This window comes from Amblyomma mixtum, chromosome 5 (genome assembly GCF_055824585.1).
Source record: "Amblyomma mixtum isolate Tamu chromosome 5, ASM5582458v1, whole genome shotgun sequence".
NCBI classification, from domain to species: Eukaryota; Metazoa; Arthropoda; class Arachnida; order Ixodida; family Ixodidae; genus Amblyomma; species Amblyomma mixtum.
Window position 1 is genome coordinate 53140082 of NC_143016.1, and position 15618 is coordinate 53155699.

The following is a 15618-nucleotide window of genomic DNA, read 5'->3' on the forward strand; positions in this document are numbered from 1 at the left end:
CGTCATCAGAGGCGGGAAAATACGAAACGTCAACCAGTAATAGTCAGTACTAGTACTTACAACGGCACCATGCGACTACAAAGGAACATAATTAGAATTTAATTGAAATAGAATAGAATTAGAATAGAATTGCAATGCTCTCGCAAGCAAGTTCTTTAAGCGCCCCCGATCAATTTTTCGCGCGCTAATCCTTCGTAAATGCCTAGGGAATATGTGGGCATTCGCCTTCTACCACTTACTTGATCGTGGGTCTGTTATTAATAAATAAATAAAATGAGAAATGTTCTGCACATTTTCTCAGTGTGCTGATGTCAACATAGCCAATGTGGAGAAGAAAGTAGGCCGCAACACGGCAGCAGCAGGAAAACCTAAACTGCGAAGTTGACCCACCAGACATGCTTGCGGAGGAAACGGTGAAAGCATTTTATTTTCGCATGGAAAGAAACCGCATACAAGCACGAATACACGGACTAAAGAAACTCAATCACCTTGCAGGCATACTGGAAGTGCAAGAGCACGCAACAACCGTAAACCGACAGCATCAGAGGCATTCACAGCGAAAAGGAAACAGTTTCTTTGTTATCCCGAGAGGAAGAGCACGGCGAAATGAACCAGGAATATTTCCGCCGAGAGAACGACGTCCCCTAATCACCCATTTTCATAGCGCGGAGAACAAAAGAGAAGGAAGAGCAAAACAATCGGGAGGTCACGAAGAGGCGCGTCGATTTGCGTCTGCGCAGCGGACAAGTTCATCCGGCTATGGCAACTGCCGCCTGCTTAGAAGGCAGCTGCATGCAGGCTCAGTGACCTCACGACGCATACGCACGGGCCGCGGCGGCCAAAGGTCCGCGCGGCATGCCAGGGAAAAGGCCATGGGGCCAAGGTTGCCAACTGCAAACACGCCGACGCCGCCGCACTCGGCAGAGTCCCGCTCGCACGCAACGCCGTTCCCTGAGCAACTGCACAAATCGCGCTAACACTGGAGCCGCATGCCCTCACGTGGTGGCGCCGATCTGTGCCCCGTGTAGGACGTGTGAAAAGTGGAACACGCCCAGTACCCTCCCCCTCCCCTCTCCTTCGGTCCGCCCATGATGTCGTGCTCTCACTTCAAGTGAAAAGACAAAAGCGAAGCAGATAACGGCAGTTGTTGCGCATGTCAAGGACACGCTCGTATGGTCGCCAAGCTGTACGCCATGAACATGTCGCAACAGCAGGGCAGGTCCGGGCTTTAAAGCCCGTGGGTGCATTCAGGTTGCCGCGGTGCCAAAACCTTTCTATGGGCTCTCGCCGCCCTCGGCAGATAAGCCACGATAAGCCGACACAAAGCGTTGCCTAAGCGGCACTATGGTTCAGCGTTGGCACAAACAATGACCACAGACACCCAGATGCAGGATGGGGCACTAATCCAGAAAGGCATAACACGAACGCATGATTCCGAAGTGGTATACGTGACACCACTGTGCATGAGCACACATTTACTTGGGACATCTGAGCTGGTGTCGGATGTGCGCTCTACTCTTCCACAATGCTCCAAGCAGGGCTGCTCAAAGTTACCCGCCCATCAGGAGTGAACAGCTTGTCGGATTCCATCAACAAAGCTATATACAGAGACAATTAACGCAGCAAATGGAGGATGGAGCACGGCGAGCCGGAGCTGTCACTTGAGTTCGTGCTGCCGTTCTTGTCGCGCCACTGTGTCCAGTTCGTCCACGGCAGCGCAGAGAAAAGCACGGGGCACGCTTACACACACACGGACACGCGGCAGCCAGGCGGAAACGTGGACAGGACCCATAATCTTCCGCCGCGCCGTTCGCGTCTGAGTCACTATACACGCCGACAAGACCGGAAATGCAATTACCCGGAAAAACAAGCTGACAAGAAAACGGCCAGCCGAAGTTCACGCTCGGCTGAGTGCGAAGCGATGAAGCTGGGAAGCGGAGACTCCGAGCCTGCGGGAACACGCGGCAGTGTTCGTTGCGAGCGACGAGAATGCACCCCGACAGGGAAGAGCTGCAGTACGACGGCCGGGAGAACAACGCCTTCTCACTCCGCCTCTCTCGCGGCGAACTATATTCACTTACGAGGCGCGCCAGTTGCAGAAACAGCGTTAAGTCAACAAACGGATTATCTGCCTTACACACGACCGTACATTCATATACAGCGCAGAGCACCCTTCAGTGAAGAGACTTGAAGGAGTAATCTATGCTGTCTTCAAGTAGCTTTGGTCGTTCCTGGCCGGATTTTTGCCGACAGTCCCGTCTGTGATTTAGGGTGGGTGCCACGAGACAATCGGACAATCCCAAAGCAACCGTCCTCGCTGAAGTGAAAGTGACTTCGTTATAGCCGTAGCTTCGTTATAGCCCGTGTTGTCCGAGCTTCCACGCGGAATCGCCATTTCTTTGTTATATCCACTATTTAGTTATAACGAGGTTCGACTTGGACACTAACGAAGTTACATTGCACATGGCTTCACATATAGCCGAATAAAACTTACTTCTCAACTGAGCAAATCGCAACTTTGTGCGCCAGGAAAGTGTTTGCTTCGCATTTCTTTATTTGATACTCTCCATCCCAGCTCTTAGTACAGAAAATAATTTGACTATTTCTTAAACCTTTCGCAAAGGGGAAAGTGAATCGACTAACAGCAGCTCCTGAAGCTGTGAGAAATACTGTTTAAAGAAATAAAAACTGGCATAAGTTATTACCGATAGGGCCATTTTTTTTTCAATTCGTGGGAAAAATATTATACACGCACAATACCAATTTGCAAAACATGGAAGCATGATTCTCGAGAAAGAAACGGGTTGCGCCCTTTTAATTTGCGAGAAAAGTCTGTGAAAGATATATAGTAAAACAAAACATGCTTCTTGGGAAAGAAACGGATGGCGCCCGTATAGTGCGGGGCCCTACAATACGCATTACTCGTATGATTGATACAATCTTCCCATTCTGTGCGAAAAAAAAAAGCCATCGGTGATCTATGTTCTGTGCCTTCGTCCGCGCATATAGGAAGCATGAGGGGCCCCACGTGCAGCTGTTTTCACTCGAGAGCAACGCGGCTAACATGGGGGGAAAGGGGGGGGGGGGGGGGGGGGTGCAAGCCGTCAGTTCTTGTTTACCAAACTCATCGACCTCTGTGCTCAATCATTCATCTTAGCGAAGGCCACTAAAGCTGTGCCGCCCTAATAACGCTTTCACCCGCTGGGCGTGCGACCGAGACAGACAAATGGTTGTCAAGGCAACCTATAGAGAGTGCCAACATAATTGATGTTGCACCCTTTTGCCGATCTTCCATTGAGCGACGCCAGGGTCCTGCCTGAGACTTGCGCAGTGATTCTTTTCACGCATCTCGCGGACACCATGTTCGCTGCCGTCAAATCGATCCAAACAAGGTGTCTCGTGTAACTGGCGCTGCGCGAGTTATAGATAATTGTTGCGGCACGCAGAAATCGTCGCCCTCCCTCATTACGTGTTGCAACGGCTTATAAAAGGGGTTTGCGCAATCCCCGGATGTTTTTGCTTTTTCCACGCTCGACGTCACATCGAGTGGGATGGATACCACCGTGCTAAGTGGATCCCACGCGGCGAGGAGATGGTAATATGCGTGACGTAATGCGAAAGCACCGGAAAAGAACAGGGGCACCATGCCAAGGATCAGAACACGTACGACCGCGTGCGCCGCTTATCTTTGGAGCGCGTGCACGATATCTGGAGCTTCCCTGGGAAAAAAAGACGCGCGAACTTGACAGTGATATGCGTTGCTATACAGCGATGAACAACGTGCTCATGTGTTAAACGGCCATATCTGCCACCTTTGAACAGATCGCTTGCTAGCGCCACATGCGGAAACTATACTGACACCTTTGTGTGTGTGTGTGGGGGGGGGGGGGGATTAAATCTGCGTACTGGATAGACAACACGGAGCGACAACTCAGTGATTCCATCCTGTACCACGCTCCTACCAAACCAGCACTGTCAGCAATCAAGGCGGCTGGATGAAATACGAGCGCTACCCCTATGCGTCACGGAAGCTCTCGATAAAATTATCACACATACATATTCTGTTTGAACAAATCCGCGACCTCAAACGAAATGGAGCACCGCTCAGCTGTACGACCACATCCACAGCACTCAACAGGTGCGCGCGTGACGTATATGGCGTATAGAAAACAGACAAATTCGATGCGGCAGACGCCGAAGGTGTAAAAGAAATGCAGCTGTAGAACCACGGGCGGCATACTCACGTCTCGCCGAGGGGTCGCACGGGCCTAAATTCCGACACCCACAGCGTTTCAGATGCCATTCTTCCTGGGAATTTCTTCGTTATATTTGTTTTTCGACGGGAAATGAAAATTCCACGCCACACACCACGCACGCACACACGTATCCACAACCGTTGCCCACACACGACCTGCCGCGAACCGCGAAGCACAGCTGACGAGCTTCCTTTCGGAGGGCGGGGACGGAGGCGTGGGTGCGAGAGTAGCGCTAAATCACGACGACTACGGCAGCGTCTCCCATGCTGCGCGCCAGCGACGCCAGTGCCGATACAGGATTTATCACCGATAAGAGGGAGGGGGGGGGGAGCGATGTGCGCATGATTTAGGGCTTGCTCGCTCCGCGACCAGCACCACGAAAAGCTTCGAGCTTAAGGCGGTCGCTCTAGCTCTCAGCATATTCACTCAAAAAACAGGGATTTCGGCGCGAGCCCAACCTGAAGATATGCACACCCTTACCTTACATTTTCCCCGAACGCGGAGAGCACGTTTTCGGCGGATTACCCTGCAGGCGTCGGTTGCGAAAAGTAAACACTGACGATTCAGAGAACGAGTCAGGCACTTTGTGTAACAGCGATCCTCCGAGATGAGGCTTCGGAACGAAGGATAAAGGTGCGTGAAAGCATTTTCTCGTTCCTTATGAAAATATTCGCGCTTACACAAAGGCTAAACTTGTGTGTGTTTGCTGAGTGTAGCAGGGTTCGACAACGCACGTTGCGTTTTGCTCAGAAGCCTTGCATCGACCTTTCAAAATGACGCTCTTTCGCCTTCGAACTGCACGTAGTATACCTGTGAAGGCCCAACACGCACGTTGAAAGATTATGCCAACACTGTCGGGTACTATGGGAGTCGTAGAGGGCTTCATTTTGTAAGCACAACGAGATAATGTCTTGACGAATAACTGTCAGTCACCAGGGTGGTTGCACAGCCCGCGCCGCGGCGCCACGTGTCAGCTCGTTACACACTGTGTCTACAGTGACAGCGCGACTGATAGCACGCATGCAGGAAAAAAAAAAAAAGATTTAGACCGGAGAGCGCAGAACTGTTTCTGTCTTTTTTACCATGCGCACGTGCCCTCAGTCGCGTTGCAAAAGCTGGAACGCTGCCAACCGTAAGAAACCAATATAGCTTGTGTTGCATTATCTGTTTTCACATGTGTATTTTTTTTAAAGCCATCGCAGACCACATCTTCTGATACTCTCCGACAGACCCCCCACCAATAGCACTGCTCGCGCACCCGGGCCCGTCGGAGAACTTGCTGCTCAGCTCCGACCTCTAAACCCAAGTACAAGTCGTGACAACAGCCCAAGATGCAGCCTCCACTGACGGCCACCTAGCAATATCAGCTAACCCGCTTGCAACTAAAACCGATAATAAAAATTTCCTAATCCAACAATACAGACCGCCATGGGCTGTGCAGTGCGAAAAGTATAGAGCGTTGATGTACTCACTTGACTCGAGACCAGCTCACACAATGTGAACTCGAAGTGAGTACGAGCAACGCCGCTTGAGGCAACGCGAGCGAAAAATGATCCAACGTCCCGTTTTTCTTGGATTAGGGGACACCAACCATTGGGCGAAGGTCCAAAGTCAACTCCGCCAAAGCCTGATTGAGCTGATATATTTTCTGGAGTATGCGTTTTCTGGGTCGCTGTGTCATGCTCTCAGCAACCGTGACGACTGCGGAGTTCTGATCCCGCTGCAGCAGATGCGTCATGATGGTAATAGACTTTTAGAGCGATCAACAATAAAACGAATGCCGCCATACTTCCGTAACACGTGAAGACGGTCGTACGGTTTGAACGAGAACATCTTCGACGGAAGTTCGTCTGGTTGGGTTTGAAATAAAAGTTGAGAAATACTCGCACCAACCAACAATTTATTTTAAGCCCGAAGTTTCGAGACCAACTCTGTCCCTTCTTCAGGGGTGTCTGATAGGAGAAATGTGGGGCTTAAAATAAATTACTGTTTGGTGTGAGTATTTCTCAACGGTCGTATGAGCATGGAATGCGTTCGCTATAGTTGTTGAAGATCGCTGCGAACTTTTACGCGGTGACGTTTCCCGTGGGTAGACTCCTTGCGGTTATCTAAATAATATACTGCACAATGGGTTAACGACGACCTGAGCGATGAAGTCACCGCATAGGCGTTTGTGTTGTACAGACTTTTACAAGACACGGCGCCATTTCATGACACATTATTTTTTCAATACGCCTCTATAAAGGAAAAGTAAGATATGCCATTTGAAGCCGGTGGCAGCGAAAGTAGTAATAAACTTTGCCACCGTAGGAATGGAACATCCCAGTCATTAAACAAGTAGATGAAACGAGCCTAACAGTTTTCGCGCAATACGAACACGACCTTATATTTCATGTTACACAGTTCTGGGAGCGCTAAGACTGCGAACAGCATCCTTATTTAAAGAAGCGATTTCTTGGTTTTATGTCAGCGCTTCAAACAGACTTGGTGGGCAACTGACAATTATGGCTCTGAAACTTCGCGGCTGGATTAAGTATGAGGTGTAGAACACGTTTAACCTGTTCTCCGCAATCCGATATATCGCGTAAATATCCTTAACCTTTGCCCAATTCATTACGCTGCATAATACTGTGCACACATTCATGCGTGAATGTGGCAGATTTACATAACAGTTCAACACACACACACACACACACACACACACACACACACACACACACACACACACACACACACACACACACACACACACACACACACACACACACACGCGCGCGCGCGCGCGCGCGCGCACGCACGCACAACGCCGCCGTACAGTGGTTAAAGCGCTCGGCTGCTGACCCGAAAGACGCGGTCTTGATCCGGCCGCGGCGGTCGAATTTCGATGGAGGCGAAATTCTAGAGGCTCGTGTACTGTGCGATGTCAGTGTACGTTAGAAAACCCCAGGTGGTCGAAATTTCCGGAGCCCTTCACTACGGCGTCTCTCATAGCCCGAGTCGCTTTGGGACGTTAACCACCATAAACCAAACACACAAGCAATGACTCAGAACGCACTCTAAAAGTCTGCTAGTCTTTATTTCGCACTGCTAAGGCTCTCTGTTAAAGGTTTCCTTTTCACTGCACGACACTCACAGTCGACAACTCTGGTCAACAGGACTTTCTTTTGGCGAACCCTTGCCGGCCCATGAGCCGTTATTGAGCCCATAGTTCCGGAGTCTCGGATTCAAAGGCTGCAGCAGGCTGGGACTGCGCCTGATCACGCGGCGAACACACAGGAAATACGGAGCCAGAGAAAAAGAGAGAGAGAAGCGGGCTCGTCTCGAGTTTTCGGTTTTGAAAAGTGAGGGGTCGTTAAACCCATCATCTTTCCTGTTAGCTTCTCTTTACGGCTTCACGCGAACCGCACGACGGCGCATGCGTGCACCCCTGTGCAGCCCTGCATTCTCTTCCTCATTCTCTTTTTTTTTCTGAACATTTTTTCGCAGTTTTTCTTTTTCTATAACGAAACTAGAAGTTACTTCCCCCTTTCCTCGGCACGGAGATCGTGACTGCCGATGTTACATCCTGCGATGAGCAGCGCAACTCTTCCGGGGCGTTCCATCTTTTCAGCAGATTCCGCGCAGGTTTAGAAACTGCGCGGCGAGTTTTCTTTCTTCTTTTCTTCAGCTCGCAACGCTCTCCCACAAAGGAAGCTTCGATTCCTGTTTCTCGATAGCACGTATAGAAAAGAAGAGGTCGCCGACAAGTTGTAACATCGGCCAGGTCGTCATCCGATCAACGCACACAAGCACGCGTCAGGGCGTCCGGCTTGACCCTGTAATATACGGGGAGCAGCCCCGGTACGGTACGGCGCGCTCCGGTTGCGATCGGCTGAAAAAGCTCACAGGCATAGGAAGCCGCGAAAAAAAAAAAAAAATGCATTCCTTCGCTTTTGTAGACATGCGCCCTGAAGTAATAATCATAATAATTGCAATAGAAAGATGCGATACGCAGCTGCGTACGCGGTCAGCGCATTGTACATGTACAGTCTTTGTCGAAAGTCTCAAGGACACAGCGTTCAGATGCTGCGAAATGAATGTTCCTCGAATGCTCCGTGCCGAATAGCATCCAAAACAAAGGCCAAGCAGTAAGCTTCTCTACCGCAATAAGAAACCTTCGGCTAGCATTTCAAGATCGTTCGGTCTTTAATAATGCCGTAATGGCTCTGTCATGCGGCTGAAGTGAAAAGCCTTTGGCCTTAAGACGTTTGACCAAGACTGTACTTCTCAATTTCAGAGAGCTACGCAAGGTCGAGGGCATTTAGTTTTTTTTCTCTTTCTTCCGGCTTACACGGAAAACGATGTTAAAAAAGCACTGCGTGTTGCAAGGAGTAAAAAAAAAAATGTTATAGTTACTGACAGCTCGGTTCTTATATGTACACTCTTAACAGAATGGTGTAAAAAGGGACTAAGCCGTCCTCTTAGTGCACTCCCTTTCATAAGAAAGAGGACGCTAGATGGCAGCTTACTTCCTTTTTACTCCCATGTGGGTGTATTCGTGTTTAGGGTGTATTTTCAACAAGATCATTCCGAGTCGTGAGAGCTACATGCAGCACCTAAGGTTCACGAAATTTCGCCTCGCTCTAACATGCAGCGGACAGGGGTACATGTGCCTGACGACCATATGTCGAACATTTGGAACAGCTACGATCAGTGTTAAAAATTAATATATAAAAACATGCCTTTTATACGTCTGTATAAAAAATAAGTAGGCGCCGTACACACACTGTACACAAGTTCATATTTTTTTACATTTTATTCACCGTTAGCTCGTCAGGTGGTTAGCAGAAGAGAGGGAAGATATTAACAGTACAAATCGGAACAAGGCGCTAATAAAATTATATTGTGCGCAACATCTCTAGGCATACGTCCTCCATCTGTAGCCATTTTTTTTTTATTTCTCTTGCTATTCGCCAAAAAAGGCTTAAATGTTCTTGCAGGGTTGTCAAACCTTGCCAAATAATGATGGTGAGATAGGCTTAAATAACAGGTGAAAATGCCGGAATTTTTGCTTCTGCTGCCATATGTGATGTTTAAGGAATTGAGGAAAAACACTTTAATTCAATTTGAATTGCTAATGTCTTCCTCCCTGTGGAGTCCTCAGTAACTTCCTGAAACTGCATAGGCTTGCAAAGGACGCCGTAGTAGAGGCCTCCGGACGGATTTCTACCACTTGCGGTTCTTTCACGTGCGCTGACGTCTTACGTGGACGTTTTTGCATTTCGCCTCAATCGAAATGCGACCTTCGCGGGTTTGTGTTCGGCAGCCGAACGTCAAAGCTACTAAGCCAGCACGGCGGGACAGATACTCAGCAATAGAAACATAAAAAAATATACCCCAATTTCATTTCGCAGTAGACATACCGCCAGAATATCACGACGAAACACGCCACTGTGCGTGCACTGTACGATGGATGCAGAGATCACAAGCAAATACAACGTTTATCCACCCGATTCCGGTCTGGGTAGCTTCGCATGACACGTACAGCATTTGCGTCGTCAAAGAGACAGAGCGCGCGTTTCTTAAAGACCTGCCGCAAGAGGTCGCTATCTGAGAGCGCCTGGCATCTGGGACGAGCGGAACGGCGTGCGGTTTCTTCCTACAAGGACGACTTGACGAGGATCCTTGGATGGACGCACGAGTTATCGCTTACAAGAGTCTAGGATGACGGCTTCATTAAATCTGCGTGCCCCGCATACGTATGTTTGCCCGCTCCTCCCCATGTGTGTGTGTACCGTACGCGCACAAACTCACTACGCGTGTCGTGAATATGTGTGGTATTCGGATACCCGTGTATAATTTCCACTCAGTAAACTTCTCCCCCCCTTTATCTCTCTCTCTCTTGGGGACACCTAGCCTCATTCATTCCCCCCTTCGTTCTTTATCTTGCAAGAGCGAAGCTCTGTAATTGCCTGTATTTTTGAATTCTCATGACGATAGGATGTCCTTGCGGTTTCTACTTCCACTCATACAGTGCCGCTACCCCTCCACCCCCCCCCCCCCCCCCCCCTGCAAAAAGAAAGAAAGAAAAAACTAAGTTAGCAAACGTTCTTCCTGATAACACCAAAACTAGATTCGCAACATTCGTGCGCCCGCTATAGCTTCGAGACGGAAGTTAGCATTTCAGTACGATGCACATGCTGTCAATTAAATGGCGTCGGTAACATCGCACGAACCATGCATGCTGAGGGAAGCTGTACTTTAATGCTTTCAGCTTATCCTATAGACGTGTAGACATCTGCTAAAGCTGCCCGTCGTAGATAAAAATGAAACTCCCTGAAGAAGAGCAACATTCAGTATCTCCATGTTTCGCGTGATTTCGACACTGCATGCGAACTGCTAAACGGTACTCTAAAGATAGTAGTACTGTACTAAAAGTACGCAATGACTTATGCACGCAGCTACGGTGCTTTGCAAATGACGACGCACGTAAAGCAACTCAAAAGCTCTTCATTACAAGCAACCGCTTTAAAACAGGTGCGCGATACTCCGCGTGTTAATGCACCGTACCACCACTAACCACGCGGGAATGTATTCTCGGGCACAGGTGAACGTTCTTTACGGGACCCTTGTCTGCTCCAGCAAGATCCCCCCAGGTGGGAACAAGACACGCGGGAGATCCAACAGGTCTCGCCCGTGGGAACGCAGGGGGAAATGACTTCCGGCATTCGCTTTCGCGGACTTATTATGCACAGCACTACCGACCAACGGTCAAGTTCAGCTGCCGCAGCGTTCTTTGAAACTTCGCTCCCTGGTTTTAGCGGAAGCATAAAGTTTTGTCAGTGAATCGAGAAATACTTTATCGGCAGTATTTCCGCATGCGTGCCCGCAATAGCTATTTTGGGTCAACTGCGCTGAAAGCGTGTAACACATTGCAAGAGCTTAGCAACGGCCCTGCTTTATTGTTCTGCGTCCGCAGTCTCCTCGCGTGGTAAGCATGTGCACGCAGATGATCGATACCGACTATATAAAGTAGAGATAAAGGCGGTCACGCGACCACGGCTCCTGTCGTCGCCCGTGCAAAGAAGCGAAATGCAGCGTTACATTGACCCATTTCTATTTATCGCACCGTGCCATCAAGCTTACAAGTGCGCTTTTTTTTGTGCCCATTTTTTTTTTTTTTTCATTTGTGGCTCCCCACAACTTACAGGCCAACGTGAAAAGCTAGGGCTACGCTTCTTAGAAATACGTGTAAACGAAAGTTTTCAAACAGTTTTCTGACTTCACAGTGCACCTATGACATCATCCCTTCATTAATAAAAGCCAAGTATATCCTAGAACAGATTGTGAAAGTACGAAACTTTATTTAAAAACCGACATATCTTTAAAACATCGCGATACATGTGCGCGGGAGATATGCCCGGATGGAGGTACAGACTAGGAGCTTGACCCACAGAAACTTTCATGTTTTCCATTGAAAAAAAAGAAAAAGGGTTGAGCATGGCTTTCCTGTAAAGAAAGGCAGGGGGGGGGGGGGGGGGGGGGACAGTAACACTCCACAAATCCGCCCCTGAGGCGAAACGCAAGAAGGCGGCCGTTTGCTGTTCGATATCAGCACAAATTAAAGAACCCCAGATCGTCTGAACTAATCCGGAGCCATCGACTATAGCGTACCTTGTATCGCTTCGGGATTTTCAAGTGAACATAACAAACAACAAAATTATACAACCCCTAAGGGTCTGCTTCCAACCCGTGTAGAGGGGATCGTTTAGCACTCGTGGAAGTTTAAATTTCGGAGGGGCGAGGAGGAGAGTTCCCCTCTCCTGCAGGAGATTCGCAACGCTTGTTATGCGTAACGAGCGACACAGCGCGGACCCGATTGACACCTCCTTTGGTCTCTCTGCTTTTGTCAAAGGGTGCACACTCTCGTTGCCGCCTTCGCATGTGTCCGATTTCTTTCGCAATTTTGTTTTCCCCATTTCCATTGTCTTTTGGGAGAGACAGCCAACGTGAAGCAAGGCGATTATCTCTTCAAAGCTCTTCGAGCTCTTCTATGTTGCCGGCCTTCTTCAACGCAAAGGGCAGCGGCAGGAGCAAGCGGCGACGTGCATTCCAGGCAAATGGAGCACGAAGCCGTCCGTGCATTGACGACGACGCTGAGCCACGCTGCACATTGTCTCCGCGCATGCGCGACCCCGCGAGGTCCACGGCTTGACCGGTGGGGCCACGGCTGCCCTCCACTCAGCCACTTAACAGGTGTCCGCGCTTCGTTTCGGCCTGAGCCCGCCGCGCGGCGTCTAGGAAGCGACCAGTAGTGACTGCAAGGTCAGCCACTGGCCACTCCATGTACGGACTAAGTCGAGGAAAAAACGCAATGAAACAAAACTGCATCTTTTGTCTTGCGTAATCGCTTCCTCGACTTTACGCTGTCACGGTCTGCTGCTTCGAGGGAGCGATTTGACGGAGTAACCCCAAGCATCGCCGCTCGCTTACGAAGAATATATATATATATATATATATATATATATATATATATATATATATATATATATATATATAAGAATAAGATTAAGTGCGACAAATCATACGCACGAAGCCTTCCCTTCACCGTCCCTCTAGCGCATAGCTTCTGCACGCCCGGAGTGCACAGTGCACGTGCGCTTTGCACTCCAGCTAGTGGAACCGCCCAGTGACCGACGCGCCCTCTCTCGCGGTGAATGCAAAACGAAGTGCCGCCCGCTTTGGATAACGCGGACTGCGTGAATGCAACGAGACAATGCATGCGCTGTTGCTTACTGCAAACACCATTCCTTTGAGCACAATCTGCCGTTTCTATCTGTCTACGTCGGTAAGCGGAACAAAGAGTTTACGGCGAACAAAAGGAAAACATGCGTGGAAGAAAATAGGTGCCAAGCACGGCTCATTTTTTTTTCTTTTTTTTTTTTCGGCTCGTAACTTGCTTCGGAGCAAAATAGCGCGCCAAGCCGAGTAGACTCCTCGACGTGAGCTATTATTCGTTTGACGCACCGTACAAGACTTGCCTGCTACGCTGTTTTAACAGGTCAACGCGTTTCAGTGCAGACACTGATTTGGCTCCGTAGGCTGCCGACCGCACAGAAAACGCCAACGAGAGAGATAACCTCCTCTCTCAGCACATTACGCGCCTGCAGGGATATCCGAAACTAACGCTCTAATTCTTACCGCAATTTTTACCTGCCTGCCGGCATACAGAAGATATTCGTCTGAAAAGGAAGGGCCAAGCTCCGAGCGGATGAATTAAGCACGCAAGGTTTGGTGCCTCTCTTTCTGTCACAGGTGAGGGGGAATTGTGACATCAACTGTTACAAAACAGTTGGCTGCTTTCATGTTTATTCATATTCGAACGAGTCCCTCGTCTCCCTATCCTTGTTCGTTGACCATATTCGGTAGCAACAGAACACTTCAGCTTTGCAAGTTGCAACGTTGACTGTAACGACGTCAGTGGACGTCAGTACCCACAGTCGGGCGAGACTCAGAGCCGGGCGGATAAGGAAGTCTCGTATAAAAATACCCCGATTAGGCCACAACCAATACACAAACAGCGACGTGGAGCATCGGCGGCCCACGTGTGTACCAATGTGCGCGCGGTTGCTGGAGCGGCACGGACGGAGCGCGCAACTAAAGCAGGCCGCGTCGTCGATCAGGCGTGACCAGCGCAGACCCACGGGGTAGGCAGACTGTCGGGTGTCGAAGACAAGGGCCTACAACGACGGCGGGTTACGCAAGCAGCGTCAGATACTGCTGTCGTGCGCTAAGCACCGCCATGTTCTCGAGACAGACGGCTGCAGTGCAGCTGTCTTCATTGAGAAACTGGGCCAGTTGGCAGCGAACCAGTGTTCCGCTATTTTAGTGCGACTGATGGGAGATGGGTAGATGGATGGAGGAGGAGATTAAATCGCGAAAAAAAAAAAAGAGAGAAAGAAAATACGGCGGCGACGTTGCTGGGAAGCTCGCCCGCTGGGAACAGTTGGACAAGGGGACAGGAGCGCGTAGGAGGCGAGAAAATGTGGCGGAGAGCCGAAAATAAATGCAGACGCGTGTGTTTCGGATGGTGCTCCCCACATCCATCCTTACGTCCGACTTCCCTTCATTTTAGACGCGTCTGTCTGTCACCGCAACATAGAGGCATGCAAGTCACTTCTTTAGACAACCCGTGTTCAAAGCAGTACTGTTGAAAGAGGCAACCACCGTATACGTGCGGCATGAGAGTCTGGCTCGCAGAAAACGTGAGTTGTGCGCACTGTGATTCCCTTACTGCCTTCCAAAAACTACGCAGAGAGTTGTGCTCCACAGCTAAGCTGAAATGGCGTTTTAAAGCAACGAGGGATACTATCATCGTCCACGACTACCGCAAAGGCGAAGAGAGAAGACATTAAACACATGCGGAAATTCCCCCTCTCTGTTTTTTTTAAAGCTGTATCAGAAAATCTGCAAAATTAATGGTCGCTTACATCAAAGGCGATACTTGTGCTCTAATCGGAGGGTACTAACAACAACAAATGAAACGCGAGCAGTAAAATGAGATGTAAGCCGAGGGAAGCTCAATTACTAGTCCACGTTAATTTCACTCCGAATGAGCGCAGACTCTGCTTTAGAAGTGTTAATCAGCCTCACTTGCATTTTCTGTTTGTATGCTACTGTGTCGGCCTTTCAATTCGTTGCTGACAGACCACAGCGGTGGCTTAGTGGTGTGAGCATCCGCCTTACAAGCGGGAGCTGCGGGATTCGATACCCTGTGCCGCCGCTTACATACCGGTAATAGAAGAACGGGTATCGTGCAAGCTTTCCCCTTGTCTGGTGCTCGGATTCTTGGGGATGAAACGCTCGAGAAATGCGTCTTTGATGTCACCTTGACTGATTTAAAACACCTTGTGTGCCATGGTGCTCGTTGGCAACAGATGCCCTTGCACCGTAAACATTCATCATCACTTGATGATGATACTATCTGAATTTCAATTTGACTTCTAAAGCTCCTCACCTCCTTTCACCCCGTTGCGGTGGCCCAGTGGTTACGCCGCTCGGCTGCTGACCCGAAATACAGGGGCTCGATTCCGGCCGCGGCGGCCGAATTTCGATGAAGGCGAAATTCTAGAGGCCCGTGTGCTGTGCGATGTCAGTGCACGTTAAAGAACCCCAGGTGGTCGAAATTTCCGGAGCCCTCCACTACGGCGTCCCTCATGGCCTGGGTTGCTTCGGGACGTAAAACCCTAATAAACCAAACCAAACCAATCACCTACTTTCCTCGTCGTGAGAGGAGGAAGCATGACCACCTCGCGACTCCTCGGGACAGCTTCCTCATGCTTGGCCACGTGTGCCGATCGATCTTACGCGTGAAGTATTGGTA

At 49.6% G+C, this 15618-nt stretch overlaps 1 protein-coding gene across 2 annotated transcripts in view; it reads right to left on the reverse strand.

Annotated features, from left to right (window-relative positions):
• The window catches only part of nemy (cytochrome b561 family member no extended memory), a 164201-nt gene that overhangs the window by 32403 nt on the left and 116180 nt on the right, over positions 1 to 15618 (reverse strand). The window contains exon 1 of one of the 2 annotated variants that reach the window (XM_089544444.1): positions 4245 to 4383. The exons of the other annotated variant lie outside the window; for it this stretch is intronic. Coding sequence (XP_089400570.1) covers positions 4245 to 4303 — 59 coding nt within the window. The 5' untranslated portion in view covers positions 4304 to 4383. Of the gene's footprint in view, positions 1 to 4244; positions 4384 to 15618 lie in introns of those variants that run through there. 2 annotated transcript variants of the gene reach the window in all.